Consider the following 27,977-nt stretch of genomic DNA (forward strand, 5'->3'; position numbering starts at 1 on the left):
TCTGAAAAACAAAACTTAAAACAAAAACCCGCCGAAGCTTTTGCACAACCCACAGAGGTCAAGCATTTCCAGTTGACATCGGTCTCCTTGCAGCATTCAGGAAACTGAGGGTAGTACAGCAAGAGCTCACACTGGTGTTTGTGAGAGCAAGATACTGTGTGTGCACAGTTCTCTTTCAAGGTACACTAAGGCAGCTTAAGTGTAGTTTTTTATTTGGATGACACCAGTTTAGGAAATGCCACTTAGGTGTGAGAGGTTGGGGGCCTGCCGTCGGCCCTGTGTTCTCCTGGCTACAGTAGATTGTCTCTTCTGCCACTTAAGTCCTTCGTTTGATTTGATGTAACTCCTCAAAGACAGCGTGCCAGTGTCACTCCGCTCCGCTCGTTTTACAGCATAGTCTATAGTGCAAAATGTGTGATCATTACTCCCCTCCCCTCCCCTCCCCTCCCCTCCCCTCTCTCTGTCCGTGACCTCCACCCACCTCCCCCTCTCTTCTCATTACTGCATGGAATTGGAAGTTGGATTCAGACTTGCGGTTCTACCTGATTCCCTCGGCACCTAGAACTGCTCCGACTCGCGCCTTCATAGGCATTGAGCACAATATAAATACACATGGCTTGTTTGGTGTGTCTGTGGACCAGCTGGGTAAGGCTTTGTCCTCTGATCTGTTTGTACCGCCGAGAGTCAGCACACCACGCAGTTTCAGGTCTAAAATTGGCTTTATCATAGCGGTGCAGGGACCTGAGGTCACATCCAGGCCCAGCACGCATCTCCACCCCTGTGCTAATCTTATCACGACCACACACACGTCAGCTGAAGTGATAGCGCCGCTTCCTCCAAACACCCCTGTGGAAACAGGAGCGATTTGGGTTTGGGGGGGGGGGGGGGGGGGGGGGGGGGCTGGGAAAAATGTGGCCCCCGTGGTGGAGTGGAGACCTTCCAGTGTGTTCTGGGACATTAAAAGGAAAACATTCACATTCCAACAGGCTGGCAGAAGGACAGGAGTAAGGGGGTGGGATGTATGCCCTGCCCCCCCCCCCCCCCTGATTTGGGCTGTCTGTATTCATAACCCCCCAATAATTGACCCCCCCTTACTTTCTAATGCTGGTGCCAGCACTGAACAGACACACACCCCTGAGAGTTCAGTGATGCAGAGCAGTTGGAGACAGAACCAGAGACTCAGACTCACACACCTATCCGCCCTCCAACCTATACAATGCATCCTTCTCAGGGCCCCAGTCACAGAAATCAGCTCTGCAGTGGGGTGTGTGTCATTGCTCCCACCCACACATGTCATATTTCTGTGACTCTGCCTGCATCACCAACAAAGTGGTGCAGAAGCAGAACTGGAAATATATTCAGTTTCAGTTCAGAATTGCTTTAAGGTTTTCCTTTCCTTCCTAATCTTGCACACAGCAGGTGGGGGTGGGGGGGGCATTGCGTTAATCTCATCATTAATTAGCGAAGCGTTCATGAGGTCCATCTCCTCTTTCAGCCGCGTCCTCACATCAGGCTCTTCCGGTAGTGAGTCTGCTGCGGGCTCTTCAGCTTGCCGCCCAGCGTGGTCAGGCTGCTGTTGGCCGAGGCCGCGCTGGTGAGGGTGCCGTTACCGCAGGCGGCCGTGGCGCCGGCGCCGCTCGAGTCCAGCTGCTTGCACAGCGCCCGCAGCTCCTTCACCTCCTCCAGCACGTCCCGCGCCTGCCCCCACGTGGAGGTGGCCTCCTCCAGGAGCCTCTCGGCCTCGGCCCGCACGCCGTCGTCCTTCTCGGCGCCGCCGCGCACCTCCGTCAGCAGCTCCTGAGTCCGCTCCAGCTTCTGGCAGATGAGGTCCTGCAGCTGGCTGATGGGTTGCAGGGAGGCGGCGGGCGCCGACGCCGGGCAGTGGGGCATGGCGGGTCGGCGGGAGGCGGCGGCGGCGGCGCGCGTCTCCGAGTGCGACAGGATCTCGTCCATGGAGGCGCAGCGGCTCTTCTCGGCCGGCGTCAGCTTGCGACCGGGCTGCGGGGTCCGCGCCCCCTGACCTCCGCCGGGCTCCTTGCCGGAGGAGTCCCAGGGGATGTCGCTCTGGCGAGGCAGGGACTGGGACTTGCTCTGGGCCTCCCAGGAGGTGGAGGCCGAGGAGGTTCGGGCCGAGTCCGGGCTCAGGCGCTGGGGGTCTGAGGCGGCGGGGGTGGAGTTGGAGGAGCTGGTTGGCTTGTCCACGGTGATCCGCAGGCTCTTTTCACAGGAGTCGGGGGCGTCCTCCTCGTGGATGAGGTCGAGGGTCAGCATGCCATCTGAGTTGGAGGTGGACGCCTGGGGACAGAGAGAGGATGGAAACCGCTGATGAGGACTGCAGTGCAATGAGTTACATACAATTTCAGCACCACAGAGCAGCTTGTCTCTAAGAGCAGAAACTGAAATCAATATCATGAGGATATCCAGTAGCAGTAGAGTTGCACAGCCTGTTGAAATGCACATTCGCAGCAGCAGGCACTATAATCTATTAAGAGCTGAAAATCAAAACAGCTTAATTCTCCACAAAGCACACCTCTGTCTATTAGACAGATAGTACATCTCTAGTACATTGTGTTGCCGGGGAGAAAAACTAGGTCATTTGGAAAGCCACTAAAAAACAGGAACTGCTGTCTGCTGGTTAGATTTGGTGTAGGTTAAAGCTGTGGCACTGAGTGTCTGTGCTGTGGCTATTCTGATGGGCTCAATAACCATTCTAATTCGAATACACAGACTCAGCACGCATATATTATTTCTGTTCCAATTGTTCTAGAGTATGTTCAATCTGTTTTGTTTCAGCAGCGAAACTTTTCTTTCATGCAAATCCAGCTTCCCGACTCGAACAGTATTACACGGACATCACTGAGTAAAACGCACCACGGCCATAAGGTGCCCGCGGGTGGGCAGACGTCTTGTGTGTGGGATCTTTGCACGGTCACGTGTTGGGTGGGCCAGGAAACTGTCTTCTTCCACCGTGACCTGAGAGAGAGAGAAAGGGAGAGAGAGAGAGAGAGAGAGAGACAGATTTATAGCTTCAGGAGTCAATCTTATTGTGTGAGGATTTCAAACTTGAGAAAAAAAGACAACGACAAACAAACAGACTGTTGGGCAGAGAGAGAGAGAGAGAAAGAGAGAGAGAGAGAGAGAGGGAGAGAGGGAGGGCTGGTGAGATCGCGTGGAAAGGGAAGGGAGCGGGTTCGGAGCACACAGCGTGCCTCCACACCACCCTGAGGGGAATCAGTGAGGGGGCGTATTATTGATCATGTCATCGACCAGCTCATTGATTATCTGCATGTGGCGAGAGAGGAGCACAGCCAGGCTCTAGAATCAGAGATGCAGCCTTTGAAACATGATAGGAAACCATGTGCAGAGATGTGACAACATACACACAACAGCTGCAAATAGAACAAGCTTTGAACAAGCAATTAGGCATTTCAATGGTAAAATGATGTAGTGACACTTAGCATCTGAATAGCCTGACTGAATCCCATGACAGTGTAACGGTTAACGCTACGAAAAGATTCTTTTTGGGGGCCAGTGAAGAGGGATGCCATAATATTTCAAGTGAGGCCTGTCTTCTCTCCATCTCCTAAACAAGAGACAGAACACTGAGGCTGAAAGAGTCAGCGTGCCTCAAACACAGTTCAAATGAAAAACATGCCCTTGAATTCCATGAGTCTCATAAGCAGTGGCTTTTTTTATGAAAGTAATAACACACAGACGGGAAGCCACAAAGTGGTCTGTAGTGACAGCGGCCTGAGAAGCGAGGCCTTTGATCTGAGCGCCACGGCAACAGCATCTCATCACCCAGTTCAGGGGGAGGGTTGCTGCTGCTGCTGCTGCTGCTGCTGCTGCTGGCTGGCTGGCCGAAAACATGTGGCTAATCTGCATTTTAAAGTGGTTTGGGGTTTATGGGGCAGCCTCAGCAGGGGAGAGGGGCTGGGGGAGGAGGGGAGGAGGGGAGGAGAGGAGGGGAAGGGGTGGCCTGCATCGCAAAAGAAAAGACATTCAGTCCCTTAGATTTGTGGGGATTTTGTTTGTGGGCAAACAACAAGCAAATAAAAATAAAACAGACTATCCCCAGTCCTGGATGCAACACAGAACCAGGAGTTAACAGCACAGTTGGATCCAAGGCAGCTGATGCCTGCATCGGGAGGGGGAGAGAAGACTGCCATTCATCTCTCTGAATCACACGGATTATATCTTCTTCTATTGAGCGACCCCGCATTCATCCAATGAGCTGAGTCATACTGCCTGAAAGCACATTCACCAACGAGTGAACACACCTACTGGCATGTCCACTGAAGTCCTTTTTAGCTACCCCGCATTTGTTCAACTTAATTGGATGTTTTAATTAACGGGATTGAGAGGTGAGCGCGCAGTGAGTGGTGACCCACAGAGCCACGGCAGGTACTGTTCTATGGAGTGCGTGAAACCGAGGAGCCTCTAGAACCTTCCTCCCTGTGAGACGCCGGGGTGTCAGTGTGTGAACCCACTGACGCGTTAAGAGCCCTGCCTCTGATAGCAAAGGCCCTGAATGTCCAGGACACCGGATGCCTGCGCAGTAAGGTGATACGCCCCCACAGGTCACACACCGCGAGGGGTGAGCACAAGAGAATACAGGGGTCTGTCACCTGGTTCTCTCTCCTGTGGAGGGATTCTGGAGAACGTGGGGGAATCACCTGGGGGAAAGCTAATAGCCCGCTAGATATGAGGGGGTGACTGCTATCGTGATCATCGCCGGTGGGGCATTTATATGCAGTAGTGCACCCCCACGCACTCCCACTCTTGAGCACACACATGTTTGCACCTCCACATCAATCCACCTCATTACTGAGAGAGCAGAGAGGGCATAATTCATTTCAGCAGGAGTGTGGGTGTGCCTAGCAGTATGTGTGTGTGTGTGTGTGTGTGTGTGTGTGTGTATGTATGTGGACACTGTTTGATTGGTGTGTTGGGATTAGTGTGTATATGTGTGTGCGTGTGTCTGTGTGTGTCCGCTGTTCGATGGCTTTCTCCATATATCATAGGTTGAAGGCATCGGCTGAGTCACCAGCTCTGAGATCATCGGTGAAAAATGTTTGGCGTCAGCTATCGGGGAGGAGATGGAGAACGGAATTGTCTGCTGTGAATGACATCCGAAGGGAGGGCTTTGATCCCGCTACACTGGTGGTGCAACAGGCCACATCTGGCAGACGCATTTGCAACCAGCATCATCTGAGTTCTGCTCTATGTGAGCTTTGAAAAGAAGCGTGAATACCACAATACAGGCTGACAGAAACAGCTGCTTTCATTTAGTCCATTTCTATGAAGGCACTGGGTTCTTTGGCTCCGCTCCCCAACATCGAACTTATCCTCATATGATGGTCTCTTTGGCTATCACCTATATAAAACCACTCTGCTGTAAACAGCCCTTTGTACAAATAATTATAACCAGTGAACTATATGTGGTGAGCCTATGCAGAACCTTAAGTGCTGGAATGAATTTTTAACAGTGATTTATTTCTGTAAGAGCCAACTTGCTCTGTATGATTACAATCAGGAACACAGGCTGAAGCAATGATCTGTGTTTGATCACAGAGGGGATTACCTATTCACATAAATATATGTCTGATTGGGGGGGGTGCGGTTGGGGGGGCTGGGTGGGACCAGATCTGAAGAAGGTTACCTCATCCAGGATGCGATTCTTGCCCTTTGTGATGGCTCCATTGAGTGCATTTATCCAAGACTCCTTTTCCTCTGGACTGACTGCCAGAAAGACCAGATTCGGGACCTGGGGGAAAGAGTGGAGAGAGCGATGAGCAAATGACCCAGAATGTCATCGCAACACATGACAGCACCACACCCCACATATTTGATGCTAATCCTCAGCGCAAGCCCGAGCAGTGGGGGCTAACCCTGCGCTGGGCCCTGACAGACACGCTCTCTTCATGCGCTCCTCTTTTTAAGCCCAAAACACGGTGAGTTCAGCAGCTAAAGGAGCGAGGCCATATGGTTGTTCCCCCGCCCTGCTGAGTGAGCAGGAACATGAGGAAGCAGACTCCGTGTGATGGAACACCGAGGCCAGCACTTTAAGGGGTGAGTCCAGTGAAACGCGCTACTCGGGCCAAGTCTGCTGCTGATACCCACTCTGAAACACGTTCCCCCACAGCTAGAGGAGAACCACTTGGTCAATCCCGTCTTACTGAAGCCATCATGATGGGTGCAGAGAGAGAGAATGTGCTTATTTGGGTTTGACTGCCACTTATATATTCAATCTTTTATAAAGCTGATTTCTAGGATAAATATAAATATAAAAATGATCTATTTGTTTTAATGGAGGGGATAATCATTGCTTGGCTACTACAGCATATGGGCTATTAAAATCAGCATGTGATGAGAGAGAGGTTGGGCACACTGACATGAGAAGGAAGAGTTTGGGCACACTGACATGAGAAGGAAGAGTTTGGGCACACTGACATGAGAAGGAAGAGGTTGGGCACACTGACATGAGAAGGAAGAGTTTGGGCACACTGACATGAGAAGGAAGAGTTTGGGCACACTGACATGAAAAGGAAAAGCGCTACCACATGTTCCTCTCATTAATATGTTGAACTGTTGAGTTATTAATGTTGAATTTGCCTTAAGGCATTACATAGAGGGTTGCTTCTCTATTTCTTAAGTGGCATTAAAAAAGGATGGGAAGTTACATGGATCATGATATCAGATATGAGACGCAGGCATTCGTTGTGGTGACAACCTTGCTGTTTTAAATAGCTCAGTTTGGCATAACAACATACACACATTCCCACATTCTCACATTTACCGTCAAATGATCCACAAACCCCCTTGACTACAAAAACGAAGTCACACCCATTGCCCTGCTCTCAACGCCAATGACAGAAACCTCCTCCTCAAATATGAGACGCTGAGCTCCTCAGGCTGTGGCGAGGCAGGGGACACTGGGACACTGGGGATGCTCCAGATGTTGCTTGGGAGAGTGGAGCACTGGGAATCATTAGCAGAGTGATGATAGCAACACCATGCATGGTATCCCCCCCCCTGGGGTCCACAGCGCACAGGGATTCAGGATTAGCCACCTGCCTCGATGCGGGATTGCAGCTGATTGTTTGGACCTTAAAGGTTTTATACCCTCCTGGAAACAATCCCAAATTGCAGACAGACAGCGCCAAGTAGGTCGGTTCCTATTCCAAATCATCTAAAATCCATGGTACCATTTTTATAAGTCGCTTAAAAAGGATTTTGAAGCATTTATATGTGCATGTTTATATATATTTTATGCAATAAACGTAAATAGATTTCTGTGTTGCTCTTATATGTAATACACAATCCCATAGCCTTGGCAAATAGTGGAAATCATTTTCAGTGGGGCAGTCTGTATTCCAACGACTTCTGAAAGATGATGTTGCACATCTTAGCTTGTTTCATTCCTAAAATATTGTCTAACTTCCCCATACTGTAGTTCCTCATGTGTTCAGACTGCAACATTCTTCAAAACGAACTGAAATTTCCACACAGATTAAAAACCTAAGTACTGAAAAGGGCGTTCAAAATTTTCAGCAAAATACTTTGTGGACGTGGCACCAAATGTATTTCTATCCCAACTTTTTAAAGAACCGTTTCCTCACCAAGTGCTAAGTGAGACACCAGTGTATCTCTGGCAACAACAGAGAAAGAGCATTCAATACAAACTGCTTATCTTTACAGACAAGTGTCTGATCATCACAGGCGATAAGCTGCACCCAAGCACACTCGAGGCCAACCTCTGTAGACAGGGTTATGGCCCATTTGGCCCAAGGGCTAAGGAGAGGATGCTAACTTCTGGAGCTCTGCACTAGCTTCTGTCGTCTGTAGATTAGCGAGGCATACTCTGTCCTCCCCTCCACAAGCTCCTTATCGTCCACTGAAGTAAACCCCTATGCTGCTGCTCAGGCTCCTAAGGCTGGCTCTCATGTATTATGAGAGTGGCTGGAGAGCTCTCATGCCTCTGCAGCTGGGTGTTTTCCGAGTGAGTTATTTTCACTATCAAAGGCCACTAATTAATAGGATTTTGTGCCAGTCTTGCAGTTTTGGGAATTTCTGGAAAAAAAATCTCAGAGAAAATAAACAACTCTGAGGTCGCTTAAGTGCTACATGATTTGAAGGACTCACACTTAATTAAACCTGAGTTCACCAAGGTATTTACTCAACTGTGAAGTTTTATTCTACAGGAACATTCTGAGGAGGGCTGGGAAGTAATTTAACACCGCTTTTCCATAAACACCTGAACCTAGGCCTGGTTGTGATGCTACAGTGGCTATAGACCCAACCGTGAAAACTTTGGAGGCTCTGTTACATGACCTATAACAGATGTGACTGCTCTCAAAAGGGATGAGTCAACAGTACAGAGATTATAGACCTTGACATGCCCTCACATCATTACACACTCATAAATGTTTGTCCGGTCTAACCTTATGAGTTTTGTAGAAACAGGAACAAATTCCTTGCATTAGCCCCGGCTGCTACCTTCTGGGATGCAGAATGGTGAACTAGCTTGTACTGGACATGAATGCTACATTTTAACACCAATATGGCCCTAGAGCAGAGATCAAACCACCAAGAAAAACCAAGCTTTTTTATAATGACTAGCCCTGTTGGAAAATCAATTCCTAAACTAGTTACTAGTTGCACTGGTATATATATAACATAACATATAACAGGTACTGACTGGCTTAGATGTATGTCTTCTGGTCTGGTTCTCTGCTCATATTTGTCAAATTGATGCTGCCATTGACACGTTAGGCTTGAATTTTCCTGTCTGTTCCTTTACTCCACCCAGAGACGCTGGGTTATGGCTCCTCTCACCAACACTGTTGAGTTGGGAGGCGACGGGTCTATAACAGCATGCTATGCTAACAAGGGTAGAGGCCAGTGCAGAAGGCCAGCTGGCCCGAACCCATGTTTTCAGATACACGGAGTCTTCCCACTGTCAACTTTTGCAGGTCATTACCTCCACTCATTCACCAGCACCTTAACCCAGACCAGAAACTAAGCCTGGGGTCACACAGCTCAGCTGAAATCTATTCAGGATGTTTTGTTGCCCATGAACAGCAGTTCTCAATTACTCCCTTCAGATGTGCCCAGCTAACAAGGACAGGGGTTGGTGGAGAAGCAGCATTAGTCCCTGCCCAGGACTGAACCTACAGCCCTTACCGTGTTGCCAGGCTGCCGGGAGCGCAGCAGGGTGAACTTGCTGTGATTCTTCTTGCTGCGGCTTTTGGCTTTACGTAGCTCCTCTGAGCGCTCGTAGTCCGTCAGGTCGACCACTTCCTGAATCTTCTTCTCATCTTTCACCTGAGGATCATAAAAGGACAGGGTTACAGGATGTAGCACCTTGCTGTTTTGTTCTATATTAGGTGCTTTGTCATCAAGGTGGTATCTTCATAATTGAAAGTCTAATGGTAATGCAAAGTTGTGTACCAAATTCGCATTCAGACAAACTGACAATGCGCACAAAAAATTGGCATCCCTCAGGTGATTTTTCAAGTTCTGTTGTGCCAGGAAATTGTTGTGCACAGAGCACTAACAAGATTAGGGTTGGCAGCTGTTGTCTGAGTCTATACCCCTCTTGCTTGATCCCACAGAGATGTGCTGCTTGAACCTGATGATTTGGCCTAAGGGGCAGTTGGATGCTACTGTGACCACTGAAGGAAAGGATCATTCCCCTGATGACTCTCAGCAGTAACAGCTACACACTACTGATTCCTGATGTCACCCTCCGTCAGTTGGGCTCCAGGCAACCATCTCCAGGACAACCGATATACAGTGGAGGCATATGCTGGCTTTGAACAGACTTTCTGAGGACACAGTGGAACACCACGGGGTCCTCAATATTTATACATATCACACAGAGAGGTATCCGCTGTTCGTCCGTGGGCCAGCGAGGACCAGCACTGCTGTTAAGAGCCGTCTGTCATAGACTAAATATAAATGCAGCCTGTCGACCAGCGGTTGCATGTGATGCATACAAAAAACGAATATAGGATGCAAATATATCAGTCGTGAAGCTTAGCTGGTGAGTCATGATGCTAGCAATGTCAGAGCAATGAGTTCACCTTCCAGAGGAAAACAAGTACAGATAAACCCAATGAAAGCCAGAGCTCAAAGTAGTGATGAAGATTCAAACTGAAAATAGAGGAGGTGAGTGTGTCCTGTTGGCTCTCACTGCTTTTAATGGCAACATGGAGAGTTGTCCTCAGAACTGCACTCTCATCCTAAAGTGTCACAGTCAGGTCTCCCGCTAGCCAACAGATTGTTAGACCCATTTATATGGAACAGAAGACTGCAAGACTTGAGAAATACAGCGGACCCTCATGGTGAACCCATGAAATTGGATTTGAGAGTCTTACTGATGACAAAGGTTGGAGCTGACACTCAACAGAAGGGTTGGGGGAGGCAGGGGATGGGGTGGGATATCAGTCCCCCCCACACACACCCCCACACACACCCCCACACACACACACACACATTCCCCTCTCCATTGCCGAACCTCTGCACCTGGGGTATACCCACTCACGAATGCCCCCCTCTGCGCTGACACTCGTTGGGAAACCAGTCGCCTCTTCACACTCTGTCGCTTCGCATCACTGACACTGCACGGGCACGAGGGAGAAAGGGGCGGCAGGGTGACAGAGAGTCTCCTGAGGCCCTCACGGCTCTGGTTGGTGAGGCTCCCCTCTCAAAGCGGCCGCCGCTAGTCTGTCGACGACCCCTCCTTATGCACCACTCATTGAACTGCTCAACTCAGCCACAACCTTTCAAACGACTAGGATAACAAGCACAGATCCAGGCCAGATGCTCTTGTTTTTCCGCTCGTGTGGAGATATCTTTGTGATCACAATTTGAAATCCTTTCCTGCGCTCACCTGCCGGCAGTGCCAGAGAATGACATTTAGGTACACCAATGAGATTTACAGGCAATAAAGGCCACACAAGGCAAACCCAATTAGACCTTTCGGGGCCATGGTGGACAGCACGACCCACAAACAAAACTCATTACTGCCGCAATCAATTTCCATTAGCTAGCTAGGGCCAAGAGAAATCAAAGTCTGGCAGCCTTTTCACTTGTACATATGGCTATGTTGAGCCAAAGGGGCTCAATTATCGCACCAGTTCAAGGTCCTCGCTATATGGGTGACATGACAGGATGGGGATAAAAAGGCCCCCAGGAAACAAGTGTTCCGACAGCAGGGCACGTAGTTTCCAACACCAAAGGCCCATTAGCCAACAGTGAGGGCTGACCCCACTGGATGTGTGTGAAAACTGAGAATGGCAAAACAGTGTCCGCGTCAGAGCGGACGTCAGAGATGGGACGACTAGGTGACGAGCCAAAAAAAAGGGTGGCCTTTGCTTACGTTTTCTTTCGGAGCAGATAGTCAGTGGGAGCGGTGGAAAGTCTTTGTCAGTCAACATCCGACTCCCTGAACTTCAGCCTCACACTCACTTGACCCTCTTTAAAGAGTCGTCAGCAGGGTTCAGAACCGTGGGCTCCTGTTCATGTCCGTGTGATCCAGCCCTTTCAAGGAAACATTGATCACCCCACACTATCTTTTCACCTGATCACAGTTGCTTTTGTGAGGAGCCTATTCAGGGCTCAATGCATTACACCCCGATCCACATCTTTCCCCATGGGTGGTGGAAACTCGAGTGTCAGGGAGGCACAAAAGATGTGCGATGCTAATTCTAGCCATGTGCACGCAGAGGAACTCTGGAAGACCTTTTCCGTTGCGATGCTGAGAGACTTATTAATATTTCATGCACCCACTATTGAGCATTAAGCTTTAAATAGGGGCTTCCCTTTTCAAGGAAACACTTCTGGACAGAATCAGTAATCTCTGAAACCTGTGATGCTCGGATGGATAAGAACATACTGATAAACGGCTCTATTGCCCTCTCAGAACCTCCCTCTCCCACTAGTCCGATCTCTCTCTCTCCCTCTCTCACTCACACAAACCATATTTAGCTAGGGAAACAAGATGTCTAACGGCACATGGGGCAGCCAGTCTTTTTGCAATATCCTGTAATCATGCAACTGAAACTATATTTGAGCTGCAGTTTGGATAGGGTTTGGGTATAGTATTTTTATGTCATGGATTATAAAAGTTCATTCTTCACCATTCTTCAATTTAAAGGGTTGCATGTGTTCTACTCCCCCACCCCCAAGACCTTGAAAAGTATATTGTTGGGTATTTAACTACAGGCTGTACACATTTCTTCACCAACATTGGTGTTGCACAATGCCAGATGTACTGTTTGCTTCGGCTTCCAGTGACTGTTTCAAGCCATGTTATAAATACCGTCTGGTTCCTCTTTAAAGACACATTGGAGAGCCCCTAAATTTCACAAAAAACCCGTGGCTCTGACATGTATATCTAGATACCCTTTACCCCTAAACAACATTGTTATTGTATGAAACTCGACTTGTGGTCCACAAATTGAATTTCAGTAAGACATCAACGAACCTCTTCATCTTATAATGCATTGTATGCGCCTTTGACATCTGATTTAGCGATTTGATTAAGTCAATTTTAAAGACTTCCTCAGGAAGTAACGATCGATTAAATGTATAAATATCACAAGCAAGGTTAAGAAGATTGAATTTCCGAGTAACAACATTTCCCCAAAGGACGCACTGTTACAAAGCCATCTTTGTCTCGGTCTCTATCTCTCTACCTCTCCCTCCCTAACCAGAAAGGACTGATTGCCCTGGGAAAGTGTACTCCTGGTTGTCTCATTAAAGTTTCACGAGGCCCACTGCATCAGCCCTGGACAGCCAGGAGAAGCGATATGAGAATGGCAACATTCACTGTGATATCAGCGCAGCAGTAGATACAGCACCAGCCGCCCTCACCACCTCCACTCAGACCCCAGCTTAAACTCGCCGACTCCTGAGAGCCGGAGAACGCTTGGCAGAACAGCCCAGCACGTGTTTGCTTACACAGGAACAAGTGAAGGCAGCAGAGAGAAAGCAGAGGAAACACATGTGACTGAGTGTGTGTGTGTGTGTGTGTGTGTGTGTGTGTGTGTGTGTGTGTGTGTGTGTGTGTGTGTGTGTGTGTGTGTGTGTGTGTGTGTGTGTGTGTGTGTGTGTGTGTGAGAGTGTGTGTGTGTGTGTGTGTGAGTGAGTGTGTGTGTGTGTGTGTGTGTGTGTGTGTGTGTGTGTGTGTGTGTGTGTGTGTGTGTGTGTGTGTGTGTGTGTGTGTGTGTGTATACAAATGTGTGTGTTTGTGGGAGGGCAAATATATGGGTGCACCTGTGTGTGTGTGTATGTTTTACAGCAAAACGTCAGCATTAAGATGCCTAGGTAAAAAGTTCAAATGATTGTGATGCATTCTCCAAACTCAGCCAGTTAAAAGGGGCAGCCATCTCAGACCTGCGAGATCTGTTTACAGTGAGAGGTCAGGAATAAAAGAGCCCCAATGAACCCTGACCCCAATAGAATAGAATACTATAATCTGCCACCTCCACTCTCTCTACTCTTTAACTTAACATTACACAACCTTCTGTGAAGTGGATAACTTCACCTGCCAATATGTTTAAGTGTTTACTCGAGAGGCAAGTACGGACAGTGAGCCAAAGCCTGGCCTCCAAAGGCCTCCAAAGCCTGGCTGAGCCTATTAGGATGGCTCGTTCCTTTGGCTGCGCACCGGAAGACAACCGGGAGGCACTGTGCTAATCTCCCGCACCACACCACTCCTCTGCACACCCCCCTACTGAGTAAGCCCCCCCCTCCCTTCCTGACCCCCCGTCATGTGCACCATGACTCACTCTCGCAGCCTCCATTTGCACTTCTGTTTGGGGGCGAAATCAGCTGATAGTGACTCACTGGCTACCAGGATTCCGTATTGCTATGTCACAGCAATGGGAGTGGGGCACTGAGGCCTTTTTCCTGAGAAATGACATCACACGCAGGCTGGCCATGTCACAGACTTTTTCCTGTGCTGTCATTCCACAGAACAGACCCAGACCTTGTTTTTCTTGCTCAAGCGATCCACACATTTACTGTTGACTCATGCCATCCATAGGCCTTATAGTTTAAGGAGAAAATCATTTCTATGTGTCGCGATGAACCAGGTAGAGTGAGCGTGTAGTTAATGGCCCCATGACATGAGGTGACTTTTTAAGGGGACAAATGCAGATGGCTTTTCAGGACATGTTCTGACAGAGTCCAGAATTGGGTGACAGGCCAGGTCTCTGCTCACTCACATCATGAATACCACTACTAATCCAGGCTCTTTGTGCTCAAACAGACTTTTTTAAATGAAATACTTTATGAGCAGTCACTTTAGCCCATACATGTTACAAATATTTAGATAACCATGGTAGCAATTGTTGACTTGGTGATAGACATGTAGCCGAGAGAGTTTAGGCAGAAGTACAATACATCACAGAAGGAAATTACAATCTGTATTCTTTTGGCACGTAAATGGAATGAGATTTGGTAATTGGATTGAGATGGTTACTGAAATAACAACTAGCGTATCCAAGCAGTTGTTGTTCTATAGATTAGCTGTAGTGACTTAAGACAAATCAACATTAGTGCACAGCTGGTGTATGTGTGTCCTCAACACCGTCACTCCTGTCTTAGTTTTCTCATGTGGCATACCAGATCTGTTTCCTTTCCTTAAGAAGAAGGGGAAACAGCTCCACTGAGTCTGATTTACACCGCTCTCTATCACACACACACACACACACACACTCTGCAGGGGGGTGAGCTCATCTCATTACACCGCTCTGCACACCCAGCCTCCAACTGTGGCTCACTCTCAGGGAGATAAATACCTCAATCTGCCAAGACATGAACAACAACAACGCATCCAGTCCAGCTCGGCCCATCCCAGAGCAGTGCTCCTGGAAAGCCATTCTGTCAGCTCTCAGCCAATAAGCATGATACTAATTTACTAATGTCCCCTCCGTTAATTAGTTAGATACGCACAAGCCTGCTGACAAACAAACAAATGAACCAACAAATGGCAATGAAAACATAACCTCCTAAGCGGAGATAACAAACAAACCGTTTAGAAACATTGGAAAAATGGTTGCCTTCTGGGTTTATGTTTGGTACTTGTGTTACCATACCTGTGCTGTTGATCATTGGTTTGGCCTCTGTGAACAATCGTGCTAATTAGCAAGTGTTACATCATCACATCATTATGAGACTCTCCAGAATGTTTCCATATTCACAGCTGATATCAGAGCTCTCTCACATCGTTGAGCTGTGTGCTCCTCCGACACTCACACTAATCGGGAGGCACAGAGTTGTGCTGGAGTTATCAGTGAGAGCAGCACGCTGGCAGGAGTCTAGAGTGACCTAAATACATTAAAATGAGGAAAGTGCACAGACCCTTTTTAGAGCCTCGCTCCATTACGTAGCTGGTTTAATGGCCCCCTCCATGCAAACACAAACCAGCACAAAAGCACATTATGTAATGCAAGAAGAAAAAAAAATCTAAAAGCTTTGTTCATTTCTCTGTGAGTGTGTTTGCGTGTGTTTTATTATGAATAGACACACAGTATATGAAGAGATTTGTGACATCATCCCATGTGGACATGGAATACAGATCCTGAGTCAGGGGAAAAATGGTCTCCATCTCTGAGAGTACGTCTGTAAATCCGTTACATATGGGCGCACCCAACTGCATCAGGCCCACTACCACAGCATACTCTAGACGGATTTATTTAGAAATCTAATTCACACCTTGAGGTGGGCACAGGCGGCATGTGGGCAAAGGACCTTGAGGTCTCGCTCTGTGCCAACTCTTCATAACTTCTTGCCAGTTGGCATGACAACCAGCTAGCCTGCCCCCACCTTTGCTTTTCGATACTAAACTCATTTAAGCTCTTTACCATCATGCCATTTCAAACCCACAAAGAGATACAGGGAAAAAGAGAAAGAGAAATAAAGACAGAGAGGGAGAGAACAAACTATAGATGGGCAAACAAACAAAGACAATTTGACAGATGTGTTCCAACCAAAGACGAAGGCGGACAAAATAAGAGTTGGTGTATGTGTGCAGATTTGCATACATGTGCAACAGGAAGTAAGTGGAGGTGAGAGGATGTATTTTCTAATAGGCGAGGAGCTGCGGTTCTCTGTGTGGCACTGTGTACATGTGTTGGTGTCTGTGTGCATGGCGTTGCTATAACACCCAGGGCTGTAGCCGGCAACACACTTCTCCTGAGCGTGCCCTCCGGCGTTCTCCGTCCTGCCATGGAAAACGGGCCGCTAGGCTAGGCTCCACGCCAGCGCCAAGACAGAGAGGTCTGCTGTGTCGTGGCCCCACAGAGTCTGCACATAGAATAAACGCGGACGATATACGACCTGTCCATCTCTCTTCTGTTTTCTCTCTCTCTCTCTCTCTCTCTCACACTCTTTCTCTCTCTCTCTTCCACTCTCACTGCTTTCCTCTTCTGGAGGGAGAACAATTGGAAGAGCTGTCATCAAGGAAATTGGGCAAACTCTTGTGTTTCCATCCCTTGAAAGGGGAGAGAGTCACGCTGACAGCTACCTGCAGGACTCTAGCAGCCTACAGTTTGAGCGAGGAGCGATCCGTTAGACACAGCCAGGGCGCCGGTGTCCCCTGTTTGGGAGATGAATCACTAACATAAACAGAGCCAGTGAGGGAGAGGTCTAAACTGACTCCTTGCCTGAAGAACAGCACTACTGTAAGCCGCTGACAAAGTGATTTAATAGGCAGGCATCCATTCACTGGGGTGCATGACAAGCGTTAACTGTCTCATGATGCTACAATTACATTACGTTTAAAGCGATTAGCTGAATTACAGCAGTGTCGGACATCTACTGTGCGCCGTGTCTTTGAAGTCCACGTTACCTCGTTCATTTTTTGAAAACAGGGAAGTGCACTGAGGTCTGAGAGGAACCAAGGACAAGAGACGTTTGTGTAGTCACAACTTGTCAACACACAAAGCAGAACTCACTTCAGCGGTTATCTCAGTGTGGACCCACGCAGCAACCTCCTAATTTGGCATTGTGTTCAGTTCTGTGTCGCTTATCTGATTCACTTGTGAGTCTACAGATATGCTTACAGAGTTCATGATTTAACTGCCAAAAACCATGGTTAATCCCTTGTATAGTAACATTAAGTATTCTGATGTGTGTGTCTGTCTTTCAAATAGAGGTGGTCAGGTAGAGCTAGCCAGGGCCTTTTACTGCATGAGTGCTCATTAGGGGAGGCATTTCAGCGCGCACACTGAGTAAATATAATGGGCTATGTGATCAGAGACTACATACAGCACACATCACGCAGCAGGGCTGGGGTTTCAGCACCTAGAGCGGTAAAATAAGCTCACACAGCTTCACAGTTTCAAACCACATTGCATGAGTCACTAATGCACTGGCGATACGCTCATACTAAGAATATGCATTGGCTCGAATTCATGGGGGGTGTATGAACGTGTCTGTGTTTGTGTGTCTCGCGTATGAGCGGCGTGTAAACCAACCGTGTGTAACGCATGCAATTATATGTCAAGTGAAGTCACATTTATTTATATAGCACATTTGAATACAACAGGAGTTGAACCAAAGTTCCAGTTGAGGTGAATTAATTTACAATCAAAATAAACAAGAATAAAATAATAGAATAAGAGATTGAAAAGATTTCATCTCTGTTAAAAGTCCAGCTGCCATATTTTGGACCACTTGTAACTTATGAAGTGATGCACTGCAATGGTCAAGCCTGGAAGATGTAAAAGCATGGACCACCTTCTCACACAGCAATTATAGCAATTACTCTCAGCTGGTAACATGAAGCACAAACAACACCCGCCTGTCAAATTATAAATCTGAGTCAAAGAATCCCCCGAAGATTCTTTACTACAGACTTTTGGTATGGTGTGAGTGGACCAAGCACACTACTAATGTCAGGGGAACCAAAGATAATAACCTCTGTCTTATTTTCATTCAGCTTCAGCAAGCTATTACCCATACAGAGTTTACTGTATTCAGTCAAAAAGAGGTTGTAAATTATCTTGACTAGAAAAAAGAGGGAAATATATGTGAGTATGATCAGCGTAGCAATGATAAGAGATCCCATGCTTTCTGAATATCTGGTCAAGAGGCAATACATAAAGTGAGAACAGAAGGGGGTCCAGTTTTAAAAAGGAAAGTTGTTATTACTGCTCAACAGTCCTGGTCCTATGGTGCTTCTGTGACACAATCTCTGCGTTACAGTATTTTCTAGCTTTTTAAACAGCTTTCTGATGATGGCTAGAGCAAGTACACACAATATCATAAGACTCCTATAGTCAGCCCTTCTCCATATTTGTCTGTCAGTAAGTATATGATTTAACTTGTGCCCCCCCTGTCTCTCTCTCACTCTCTGTCTCTTGTGCCTCTTGTGTCTCTGTGTGTGTGTGTGTGTGTGTGTGTGTGTGTGTGAGAGAGAGAGAGAGAGAGAGAGAGAGAGAGAGATGAGGTGAATGAGACTGTAACCCATCTGAGTGAAACTTAAGCCCAGCTGCCACATGCCCCACCTCTCCCCACACAGCTGTCCCGCTCCGGGGCGGCTGCTCAGCTCTCGCTCGCCACGCAATCCGATCCCGTGTCCAGACGAGCACAGGGACAATAATGCTGAGATGACATTTGGTCCAGAAAGCCATTGCAGGGGGAGTGTAGGGAGGATCCTTCCCTTTGTTTTACCAAAAGCCTCGGCTAATGAGTACTGTCATTCTGAGCTGCAGTTATAAACCACCGTCATCAAAATGTACAGTATAGAAGGCAGCTACTACCTACCAGAGTGGAAAGTCTACAATTCAAACATGGAGGGTGAGATATTTTCAAGCAACTTTAGCTTGATGTCCACACCACAATGAGTCTGTCACATGGTGGAAACCTATTTCAGTGAAACATTAGCACAACCCACTACTGCTGTTTGATATATTCTTTGCCATTCAGCCGATAAACTACAAAATGTATCAATAGTGGGACAACAGAGTATTCCAAAGACAACGTGATTCAAAAGACGTACATGATTCAGACAACACAGGCTGATGCTGCTGAGTATCCGCGGTTTCTCTGTCAGTGATTCGCCTTTATGATGCTAAGCTGAGATTTGGCCAGGTGAGTCTGTGTGATTCTCAGTTACTCCCAAGCAACCCATCTGCAGAGGATCAGTCTGGAGCTACATAAGAACATTGTTGTAGCTTTCATCCTGTTAACCAGGTGAGTTTTGATGTGAAGGAGCAAATGGCTCCCCATGTGAGAATGACTCACACTCAAACATTGATGATAAATGGCCAAACAAAGTAAGACACATTCATTGCAGCCAAGTATGTGTTTCGGAGGACCTCATATTACTGATGGGCTCAACAATACCAGTCAACTTACTTGCTCTCATCATGTCACTCAGGACGTCTCTGCCCTTCTTCACCATTAACCTACACATTTGAATTGGCCAGGGACACATCGATCCACTCTTGTCTACCTCATCTATTTGTCACGTTTCTCCGTTTTGAGCCGGCTGCCTTTGTTTGCCATTGGATAAAGGTGTAAAAGACTCTCTAAGAGGCCGATACCACATTCTTGGCTAAGCTTCAGCTGAGCTTGGCAGAACGCTAATACTCCACGCCTCTATCCAGGCACACTCCATCCACGGCAGAAAAGCCGGAGCTCTTCTATCCCCGTCGCTGATGAAGGTGACGAAGGTTGCGATATGAGCAAACAGAACACGGGACACACCGCTGTACAATTAACCCCAGGCCCCTTCTTTCAGACAAACCTCAAACCCAGATGGAATACAAGCGGCCAGGCTGCTGTCACAGCTCTGGGAGGAAAAGCACAGAGCCGATGAGCAGTGGCTGTGGCGGTGAAGTCATTTCACTCATTTTGTCCCCACTGAAATTCGTCGCTCTTACCACTGATTGAATCTGAGATTAGATTTAAATCAGCTAGGGAACTAAATACCCATGGTGTTATTTGCTGATGTGTATGTTGCAACAGGGAGCACGGGGTTTGGCTGCAGTGCTATGCATACAGCTGGTTATGCCTCGGCCGCTACCAGAGAAAGGTTGTCTATGACTCATGTGTGGGTGGTCTAGAGCGCAGGAACCTCGTGAGTGGGTCAGTCACAGCCAGTCTGCAATTGTTTCCCTGTTTCTCTCTTTGTCGAGACTATAATCATGGAGCTGCATGAGGTGCCACTGTGCAGTCCTACAACCGATAATGGGCAGACAATAGAAATTGCTAGCCTACAGCTGGGTTGCTAATTCTGGTCTATCTTCGTTTTCACGATTTTAGCATAGTTTCTCATATATTCTGATTACAGAGAGGCAAAAGCAAAAGACTACTTGTCACAACCACTGATGCACAGTTTAAAGGCAGCATTTTGACGCCCACCACTCTGCAAAGTGAACTTGCAGCCTCCTCATCCAGCCCTGGGAAGCCTGTGCTGATAAACTCACAGCCTCTCTAAATTCACTGGGTCAAGTCAGCTTGACTCCCTGACACCCAAGTGTAGAGCAAGACAGTAGGGAACATGACTCTGTCATTCCTTGATTGCTGTTTGACACCTGCTTTAGTCCCTAAAGTTAGCGTGGAGCGTCCTGTGAGCTCAGTTTCACATCAGCTGTAGGTTGGTAGGTAGCACTCGTCTACATGGGATGTAAACTCTGTCATTTGTATCAGTGACTTGCATCCTTCAGATTTCTTGAAAAAGAAAGTTTCTAAATAGACCACCCACTAATTTAGGAACACAGAAACAGTCGTGACACAGTTATAAAGTAAGAGTAATAGCATGACGGCTCACCTCTTTCTCCGAGATATAGAGGTGGTCTCCTTTAAGCACAACAAAACGGTTTTTCCAGATTTCCCTGAAAATCCCTTTACCACAAAACTTGCGAATCCACCCGACTTTGTCTGGCTGTGAGGGCTGCTGGTTAGCATCCTGCGGGCCCTGTAAGAAAGACGGCGGTTAGAGAGATATAGCCTAATTGACCGAGGCTCCCTTATTGAGATTCAAACGGGAGCTGTGCGAAAAGGGGGAGACTTTTGTGAAGGCTCCTCGGCCCTGTCATTCTCTTTGTCATGTAGATATTATCACATTCCTGGCGGGCACCGTTTTCAGACTCATGTTTTCTCTTTTTACGACTCTCTCTTGATAATAGTAATTTCAGAATTTTATAGTAGTCTGACTTAAAATTTTACGACTGAATGGTAATACAGTCTGATCAATGACCTATTAGTTATCGTACACATTCATACAACAACACAATGCTCCGTGAATGAAATTATATGGAGATTTTCCGCCAAGTTAACGTTACTCCCAAGGCATTTGCTTCAGCATTTTACAGTTTCATATAATAGTTAACGTTAGTTGCATCTGAACAAGCTAGCTACCTGACCTACAGGACGTTCACAAAGGAATAGCCTACCATGCTTCTCCTTTCACAAATGCACCAGTTAAGCAAAGACATGTAGCCTAACGAACTAAATGATGTAGCTCATCAAGTAGTCTATGGATGAAACTAGTCTATGTGTTAAAATAACAGTCTTTATACTGTTACCTACGGTAGATACATATTGTGGAAACTGAACAAAAAACGCACACCCACTAGTCGGCAACAATGTAACGGTACCATGCCTTACCCGTTTTGCCGAATTGTTTTTCTTCATTGTAAAGGAATACAAAAACTGGTGTTTCCTCCAAACGTGCCCCAGGCTCGTGAATTTAGCTCTTTCCGTGTAGAATACGAGAGAATGACATGCGATAGATTCCAAGAAAACTACGGTGCCTTGTCCGCTTACTTCGCCTCCTCCCCACGTTCGACTACCTTCTTTTCCAGCCTCCTCTCCGTCTCGCGGTCGCCTCCTGCCTCCCTACAGTTCTCAATCAATTGGACAGCTATGTCGTTGTCTCACAAACATATCACCGAACTAAATAGTAAGTCTTACGTTACACAAGTCAGTGTGCCACGACCTCTCCCGTGCGTCCCCTAAAGCACCTACTCGCTTGACTTTGTTCCCCGTGGTGACACTGAAGAACTGAACAACTTGCAATCGGGGTAACCCCGCTTTGTCACTCCACAGCTCCACCTATGGCTGAAACCCTGGATGATGTCATTACGGAGAGAAGTGGCTGTGTAGTTGTGGACATAAGCAGCTTGAAACAAAGAACAGATTTTATTCTTCACAGCCATAAACACATTCCATCTAGTCGTACCACATTTTTTTCAGTTTATAAACGCAACTTTTATGTCTTGTTTCATGTCACCAAATGGAGTCATTGCCTTTTTAATATGACTAAAATATACCACAAATCAACAATAGGCACCCCTTTGGGTTATTGTAGTTATTAGGCTTATCAAATAAACAGGAATCCTAGCCCTAATACGAGTAACATAGTGCCTTGTCTCCACAGATCATGGACTAGGCTTTTATGACCCATCTACAGCCAAGGAAAACAGGAACATCACTGATTGAAGTAAATGTCTCTTAATGAAATTCACCATAGGCCTTTCTATGTTGCTACATTACTTTTGCCAGCGTTTGTTTTTTGTCAACACAGTACTGGACTATTATTATGGGTTATCAAAAAAAAGACTAATCTGCTTGTGCTGGGCCCGTTGCACAAAACACTGATTTGGGAACATTTGGGGTGAAGGACACCCTCTCAGACTTTTCTCCCAGCTCTGTGACACTGCTGGTTGTTATTGAGGAGGATTAGGGGTCTGAGGGAAGCAGGAGGGGGGCAGAGGGGTTAATGTGATTGGCTATGTCATGGTTTAGGGTGCTTGAATCTAGTGTTAAAGTACTGAGGGTCTAACCTCAATCCAAACAGACACTTGCCATGGATTTTCTCGATTTCTTTTACTTTTTTGTACGGACAGAATTTGTGCATTCTATATAACACTTAGCATGTATGTGGAAAAGTTTATTTATTTCACTTAGCCTCTGTTTATGTCACTGTCTTTCTCTTTCTGCTTCACTCTCTCTCTCTCCCTCTCTTCTTCCCATTCCTCCTCCAGGAAGAGATAAGGCCAACCAATTCATGAAAGTGGTATGTTTCGGGAGGAGTGGGAAAAGCTGGAGTAATAACAGCAGAGTTGAAACAGTGGCATGACACCCGCTAATCCAGCCCAGCCTCTGAATTAAGAAGCACCACTGTCCCAGTTCCAATGAGGCTCTTGCGCAACCATAACAGAAATCAGCTTACAGAGACCGACCTTACATGCATTGCACAGGCCCAGTCAGTCGTTACGGAGAACAAGGGACCTGAAGTCACTTTCCCCGGCGGAGAGAGAGAGTGAAGGTGACAGAATGTCTACTTAGGGAAGGTCTGAGAGACATGCGTGGGATCCTCTAATTATACTCATTTGCCCCCGCCCCCCTTTCCCCACTCAGCATCTGAATGCAGTCATGTTGATTCAATAGGGCGTTTAACACAACAATTGAGCTTCTCTGCATTTCAATATGGATGCTGTTCAAAGACATGAAAGAGTATGAACTAGATTTGTTTAAACGAGAGACATGACAACCACGAATAGCTGGAGTCCTTCCATTTTAGTCACCAACAGGTCCATATTAGTGTTTTTTGGATGAATAGATAAATTATCTGCACATTGAAGATTGAAGCTGACTGAACTTTAAGTGTATTAAGTTAGTCAATCTTTTTATGTCCGCGTCTATTCTTGCCAAGCAGCCATTATTGCCATGGTTTCCTCACTACTGGTCACTCCTCAAGTGTGCTAACAGGTCACTCTCTCTGTACCCCCCAGTCTGGCTCCATCCACCCTGCAGCCACTTTCTCTCTCTCTCTGCCACCCACTGCTTCCAGCACCCTCAGATGAGCTTCAGCCGACGCGGCAACAGCAGCTCTTCAGAGACGTTCCCTCCTCACAATCCTCTTGCTGTAGGAGAGAAGGTCATTCCTATTAATAGGTCCAAACAACTCTTCAGCCAGGCTGGTCATCAGCTGTAGCCTGTTGCTCTGTGTGTAGGCTGCTAGGTGACGGTGGCTGGTTGTGGTGGGGGTGGGAGTTTATCTTGAGCCCCATTGACAAGGCTCCTCACTGCCTGATTGCCTGATTAATATTATTCAAACACTATGGACCCTCCCAAATACAATGATAACAATACATTGGTTGGCCCACTGTGATATGGACATGTAAAACACTTCTGTTCATCAAAAAAAGATATCATATGAACCTGTGTTAGATCAATCAATCAATCAATCAATCAATTTGTTTATTTGATCAAGAGGGACAGTGTACATTCATGAACATTAAAATGTAAATGCCCCAATTATATGAAAGATATGCTGCGATACACAACACTAGCATTTTACAATATTAATCAACATATTGCTTAAGACATTAGGTCAGTGGTTTGTTAACCAGCTTGTCACTTTTCCACCATGGTATTCCACCATTTTATGTTTTCAATATCCGCTCACAGAGTTGTTTGATATTCAAAATATTTTCTGTCTCAGAGAGCACTGTACCCAGATCAAATCCTCAATGGTAAGAGGATTGAAGTGTGTATGGCTTTTATTTTAAGTCCAGGGGGGGCTACACAGAAAATAAATGAATACCTCAGAGTCTGTTAGGGAATTTCATCCTGACAAGTTGCAGAGACACAGGACATTAATCATAAAGGAACATTCTACTGAGGTCTTTTCAGATGCATCTGTTGGCATGAAATGATTATGAGCTCATCCAGGCTTCACAGTGTAAATCACACTGTCACACTTATGGGTTCATAGGGCAGGAGCATCATAAATGATGCTCGGGTTGGTTATAGATTCAGACCCCCCCCCCAACTCCTAACAACCACTGGATACCGTTTGGTGGATTAGGGGGCAGATTATGGCCCAGACCAGGGGACTTTTGAGGGGGCCGTCGGGGATGCAGATGGTTGGTTGGGTTTATCCTGCAATATAGGGCACTGGGGCTCGAACAGACAGAATCTGGGAAAGATGGGGGCTGGTTTGGGGAGGGTTTGTGAGGGGTGGGGGGGGGGTGTCCTTATAAGGGATTTGGAGGGCCAGGGTGCTGCTGATACGGGCGGATTATAGGCTGAGACCCCAGACCTCTCATTTCCCCCAGCTAGTCATTGGCCTGGGCAGACGGCAATGCAGGGAATAAGGAGCACGTCATGTCTAACCCCTCGACCCCCCCCCAGTAAATCCGTTAGTGAGTTTGGAGATGGATGTTGCAAAGATTCTCAGATTTGAAATCGGATTGATGGCTGAGATCAGCCACGGGTCTTCTCATTCGCGCTAATCTTGAAGCAAGCATGAGACAGACATAGAAAAGAAGATGATCCAAGGCCCAACAACGCTTTCATTTGGTTATGCAACAGCTGGAAAGCATATATAGGTCATGGGGTAAATGCCTCCCGCTAGACATTGATACTCAGAAAGCATGTTGTTACCAAATTTGCAGATTTTTTTTAGATAAACAACACAAATCCCCTCAGTCTTTTAAAAGCCGTCTGTGTCATAACTCAGGCCAAAATTCCATCAGTGTTTAAGGTATATTGCAACACTAACAGAGCGGGGGTAATAGACACTGTTGTGGAATATCATTCCCAGCCAAGCATGGTGGACCAGATCCTGATCAGTGGCCCATGGTAACCGCACTTTCATTGTGTTCATACCAGCTCTATTAGAGGGGCAGATGACCTTGGGTGAGCGCAGACCACCATAAGTCAGATTTATGAACCCTTTCATTTTGTCTGACACAATTGATGGAGCTGGCTAATAGTCCAGTATCAGCAACAACAAAAAACGACAGCAGATACTTTAATGGAATTAGAATGATGTTCTTTTGGGATGAATGATATATGAATAATAAATGTATAAGTAATACATTTATAAGTGGCCCTTATAAGATGAAGGACAATGATGACATTTCTACATAAATGTAGTTCAGACCCAGTGGACTGCTTTAATGTGCAACATCAAATATTTTATTGTGCAGTTTCACATTTGGGTCTTCACATAAGTTATAATTGAATTTCATTATTTCAAAGCCTTGAACAACCTGTTTAATAAAGTCTGTGCCTTTACGTTGGTTAAGAACACAGTCTATATATATCTTCATAGCAGTATTATAATAACGGTGCGACTCAATAAGCTGGTTGAGGTCATAGCCCTGTCTGAACAAAAATAGTCAACAGTTAATGCTGCAGATACAGGCCCCATGGGTCTTATCGACCCCAAATTGACCTTGTTATGACGTAAGTGGACGGGTCACCAGAAATAGCATGCAGTGATTAAATTGTCATGGTGATATTGATGTGTCTCAGTCACGGGTCATCTCAAAAAGACGTGAGTGAGAAGAGGAAGTGTGACCCTGGCACCTGATGATGGCCCTGACAGTGATGTCTTGTACCCAGGCAACGTTATGTAAATGCCCTTTTATGGCGAAGAAGTGCGCTAAGAGACGTGTGATAGCAGTATAACAAGTTGTGTCAATGTTAGAGGAAGTTTGCGGTCGAATCTTCCAGAACAGTCCTCACAACAACTGTGCATGGCATCTCACTGTACTTGGCTAAGTTCCCAGATATTAATGATGGGAAATGGCCCGAGAGAAGTGTATCTAACAACTGAACGAGATTTCTTTCTGTGTTTGTTCATGGTTTACGGTGTTTTTGGCAATGTAAATATAATTATTTAATATTCTGAGCCTGTCTCTGAATGGTGTTACAGGGAAATACTATTGCATTCCAGCTTTCTAACCAACAGAATCGGACTCTCTGTGGAGTTGTAGGCAGAATAAAACTTGCCTTGCAGTCTAACCCTCACCTCAGAGTTATGCAGCCCCAGACAGCTACCCCAGAGAGCTCCACATCCCTCAGTCCCATGCGGTGTGGGCTGACTCGTCAGAAAAGTAGGAGCTGCGGCCAAACAAAGCCCCTCCCACCCTGATGGGCTGGGCACCACTTCCATGTCTGCAAGAAAAACTTCCCCTTCTGTCAGAAAAAAAAAAGAAAGAAAGCTTTCTGTTGTAAGAATGTCCGCAGCTATGCGGTCAGTAACAGGACAGGCTGTTGCTAGAGTGGAATTTTTTCACAAATCTTTAAAGGAGATTTGCAGCAGTTATACATGGTAGCTCAGACAAGATTGTGTTACTCTGTTGAGCTGAATTTCTGGCATCTAGAGAAGTCTTCTCATCTGTGGCACCGCAAAGCACAACACGCTGAGCCTAAGACTGCAATTATCATCCTCTCTGCTGTCCCTGAAGTATAATCATGACCCTGAAAATAAACGGCTGTGTGAAGTTCGGGAGCTTGAGTGAAAGAATGTGTAAAATGTGTGGAGAAATGCTGAGACAGTTCTCTCATTCTTTTTCAAGTCTTTTTGCTGAGGTTTCTTACACAGGGGGAAATAAAATGTTGATCTAGGGAAAGTCTATGGATTTGAAGTGCTTTACCATGGCTGAAGTGAAAAGACAGCTTGTACATAGATACTTTCATCTTCACTATCTCAGGTGATGATATTTCTGTGCAATGTTTTACTTTTAGTAATATTTTATGTTTATTGTGTTGCTACTGTGAACATACATGACGCCTGTGGCCAAAATGTCAGTGTTTAACAGAAATGCAAAAATAACATAAAATACCCATGCAAGCATGTAAAATAAGCACATACAATTATATAAAATATCATAACATGTTATATTTCATATGTAAATACAATCATACACAAATATATAGTAATAGCTGCAGAACATCAATCTCAGAAATCACATATGCCTCTCTCTCCTTCTCTCTCTCCTTCTCTCTCTCCTTCTCTATCTTCCTCTCTCTCTCCCTCTCTCTCTCTCTCCTTCTCTCTCTCCTTCTCTCTCTCCTTCTCTATCTTCCTCTCTCTCTCTCCCTCTCTCTCTCCCTCTCTCTCTCTCTCCTTCTCTCTCTCCTTCTCTCTCTCCTTCTCTATCTTCCTCTCTCTCTCTCTCTCTCTCTCTCTCTCTCTCTGTTTGTGTGTG

General features: G+C 46.5%; 1 protein-coding gene across 1 annotated transcript; it reads right to left on the minus strand.

Annotated features, from left to right (window-relative positions):
• Positions 1–885: 885 nt before the first annotated feature.
• On the minus strand, positions 886–22,087 carry plekho1b (pleckstrin homology domain containing, family O member 1b). Its single transcript, XM_012837469.3, has 6 exons — positions 21,634–22,087; positions 20,795–20,941; positions 9,187–9,327; positions 5,663–5,767; positions 2,872–2,973; positions 886–2,295 (listed from the first exon to the last, which is right to left on the minus strand). Exons 1-6 carry the CDS (start codon positions 21,658–21,660, stop codon positions 1,504–1,506), a joined length of 1,314 nt encoding a protein of 437 aa, XP_012692923.1. The 5' UTR covers positions 21,661–22,087; the 3' UTR covers positions 886–1,503.
• Between the last annotated feature and the right edge of the window lie 5,890 nt (positions 22,088–27,977).

This window comes from Clupea harengus, chromosome 11 (genome assembly GCF_900700415.2).
Source record: "Clupea harengus chromosome 11, Ch_v2.0.2, whole genome shotgun sequence".
NCBI classification, from domain to species: Eukaryota; Metazoa; Chordata; class Actinopteri; order Clupeiformes; family Clupeidae; genus Clupea; species Clupea harengus.

Bases quoted from the DNA above. Each gene is read 5' to 3' on its own strand.
- plekho1b (XM_012837469.3), bottom strand. From the start codon at position 21,660: ATGAAGAAAAACAATTCGGCAAAACGG. The intron at 20,942-21,633 runs GTAAGGCATGGT...TCTTTCTTACAG, and splicing joins AAAACAATTCGGCAAAACGG to GGCCCGCAGGATGCTAACCA. The intron at 9,328-20,794 runs GTGAGCCGTCAT...TATGATCCTCAG, and splicing joins TCTATATCTCGGAGAAAGAG to GTGAAAGATGAGAAGAAGAT.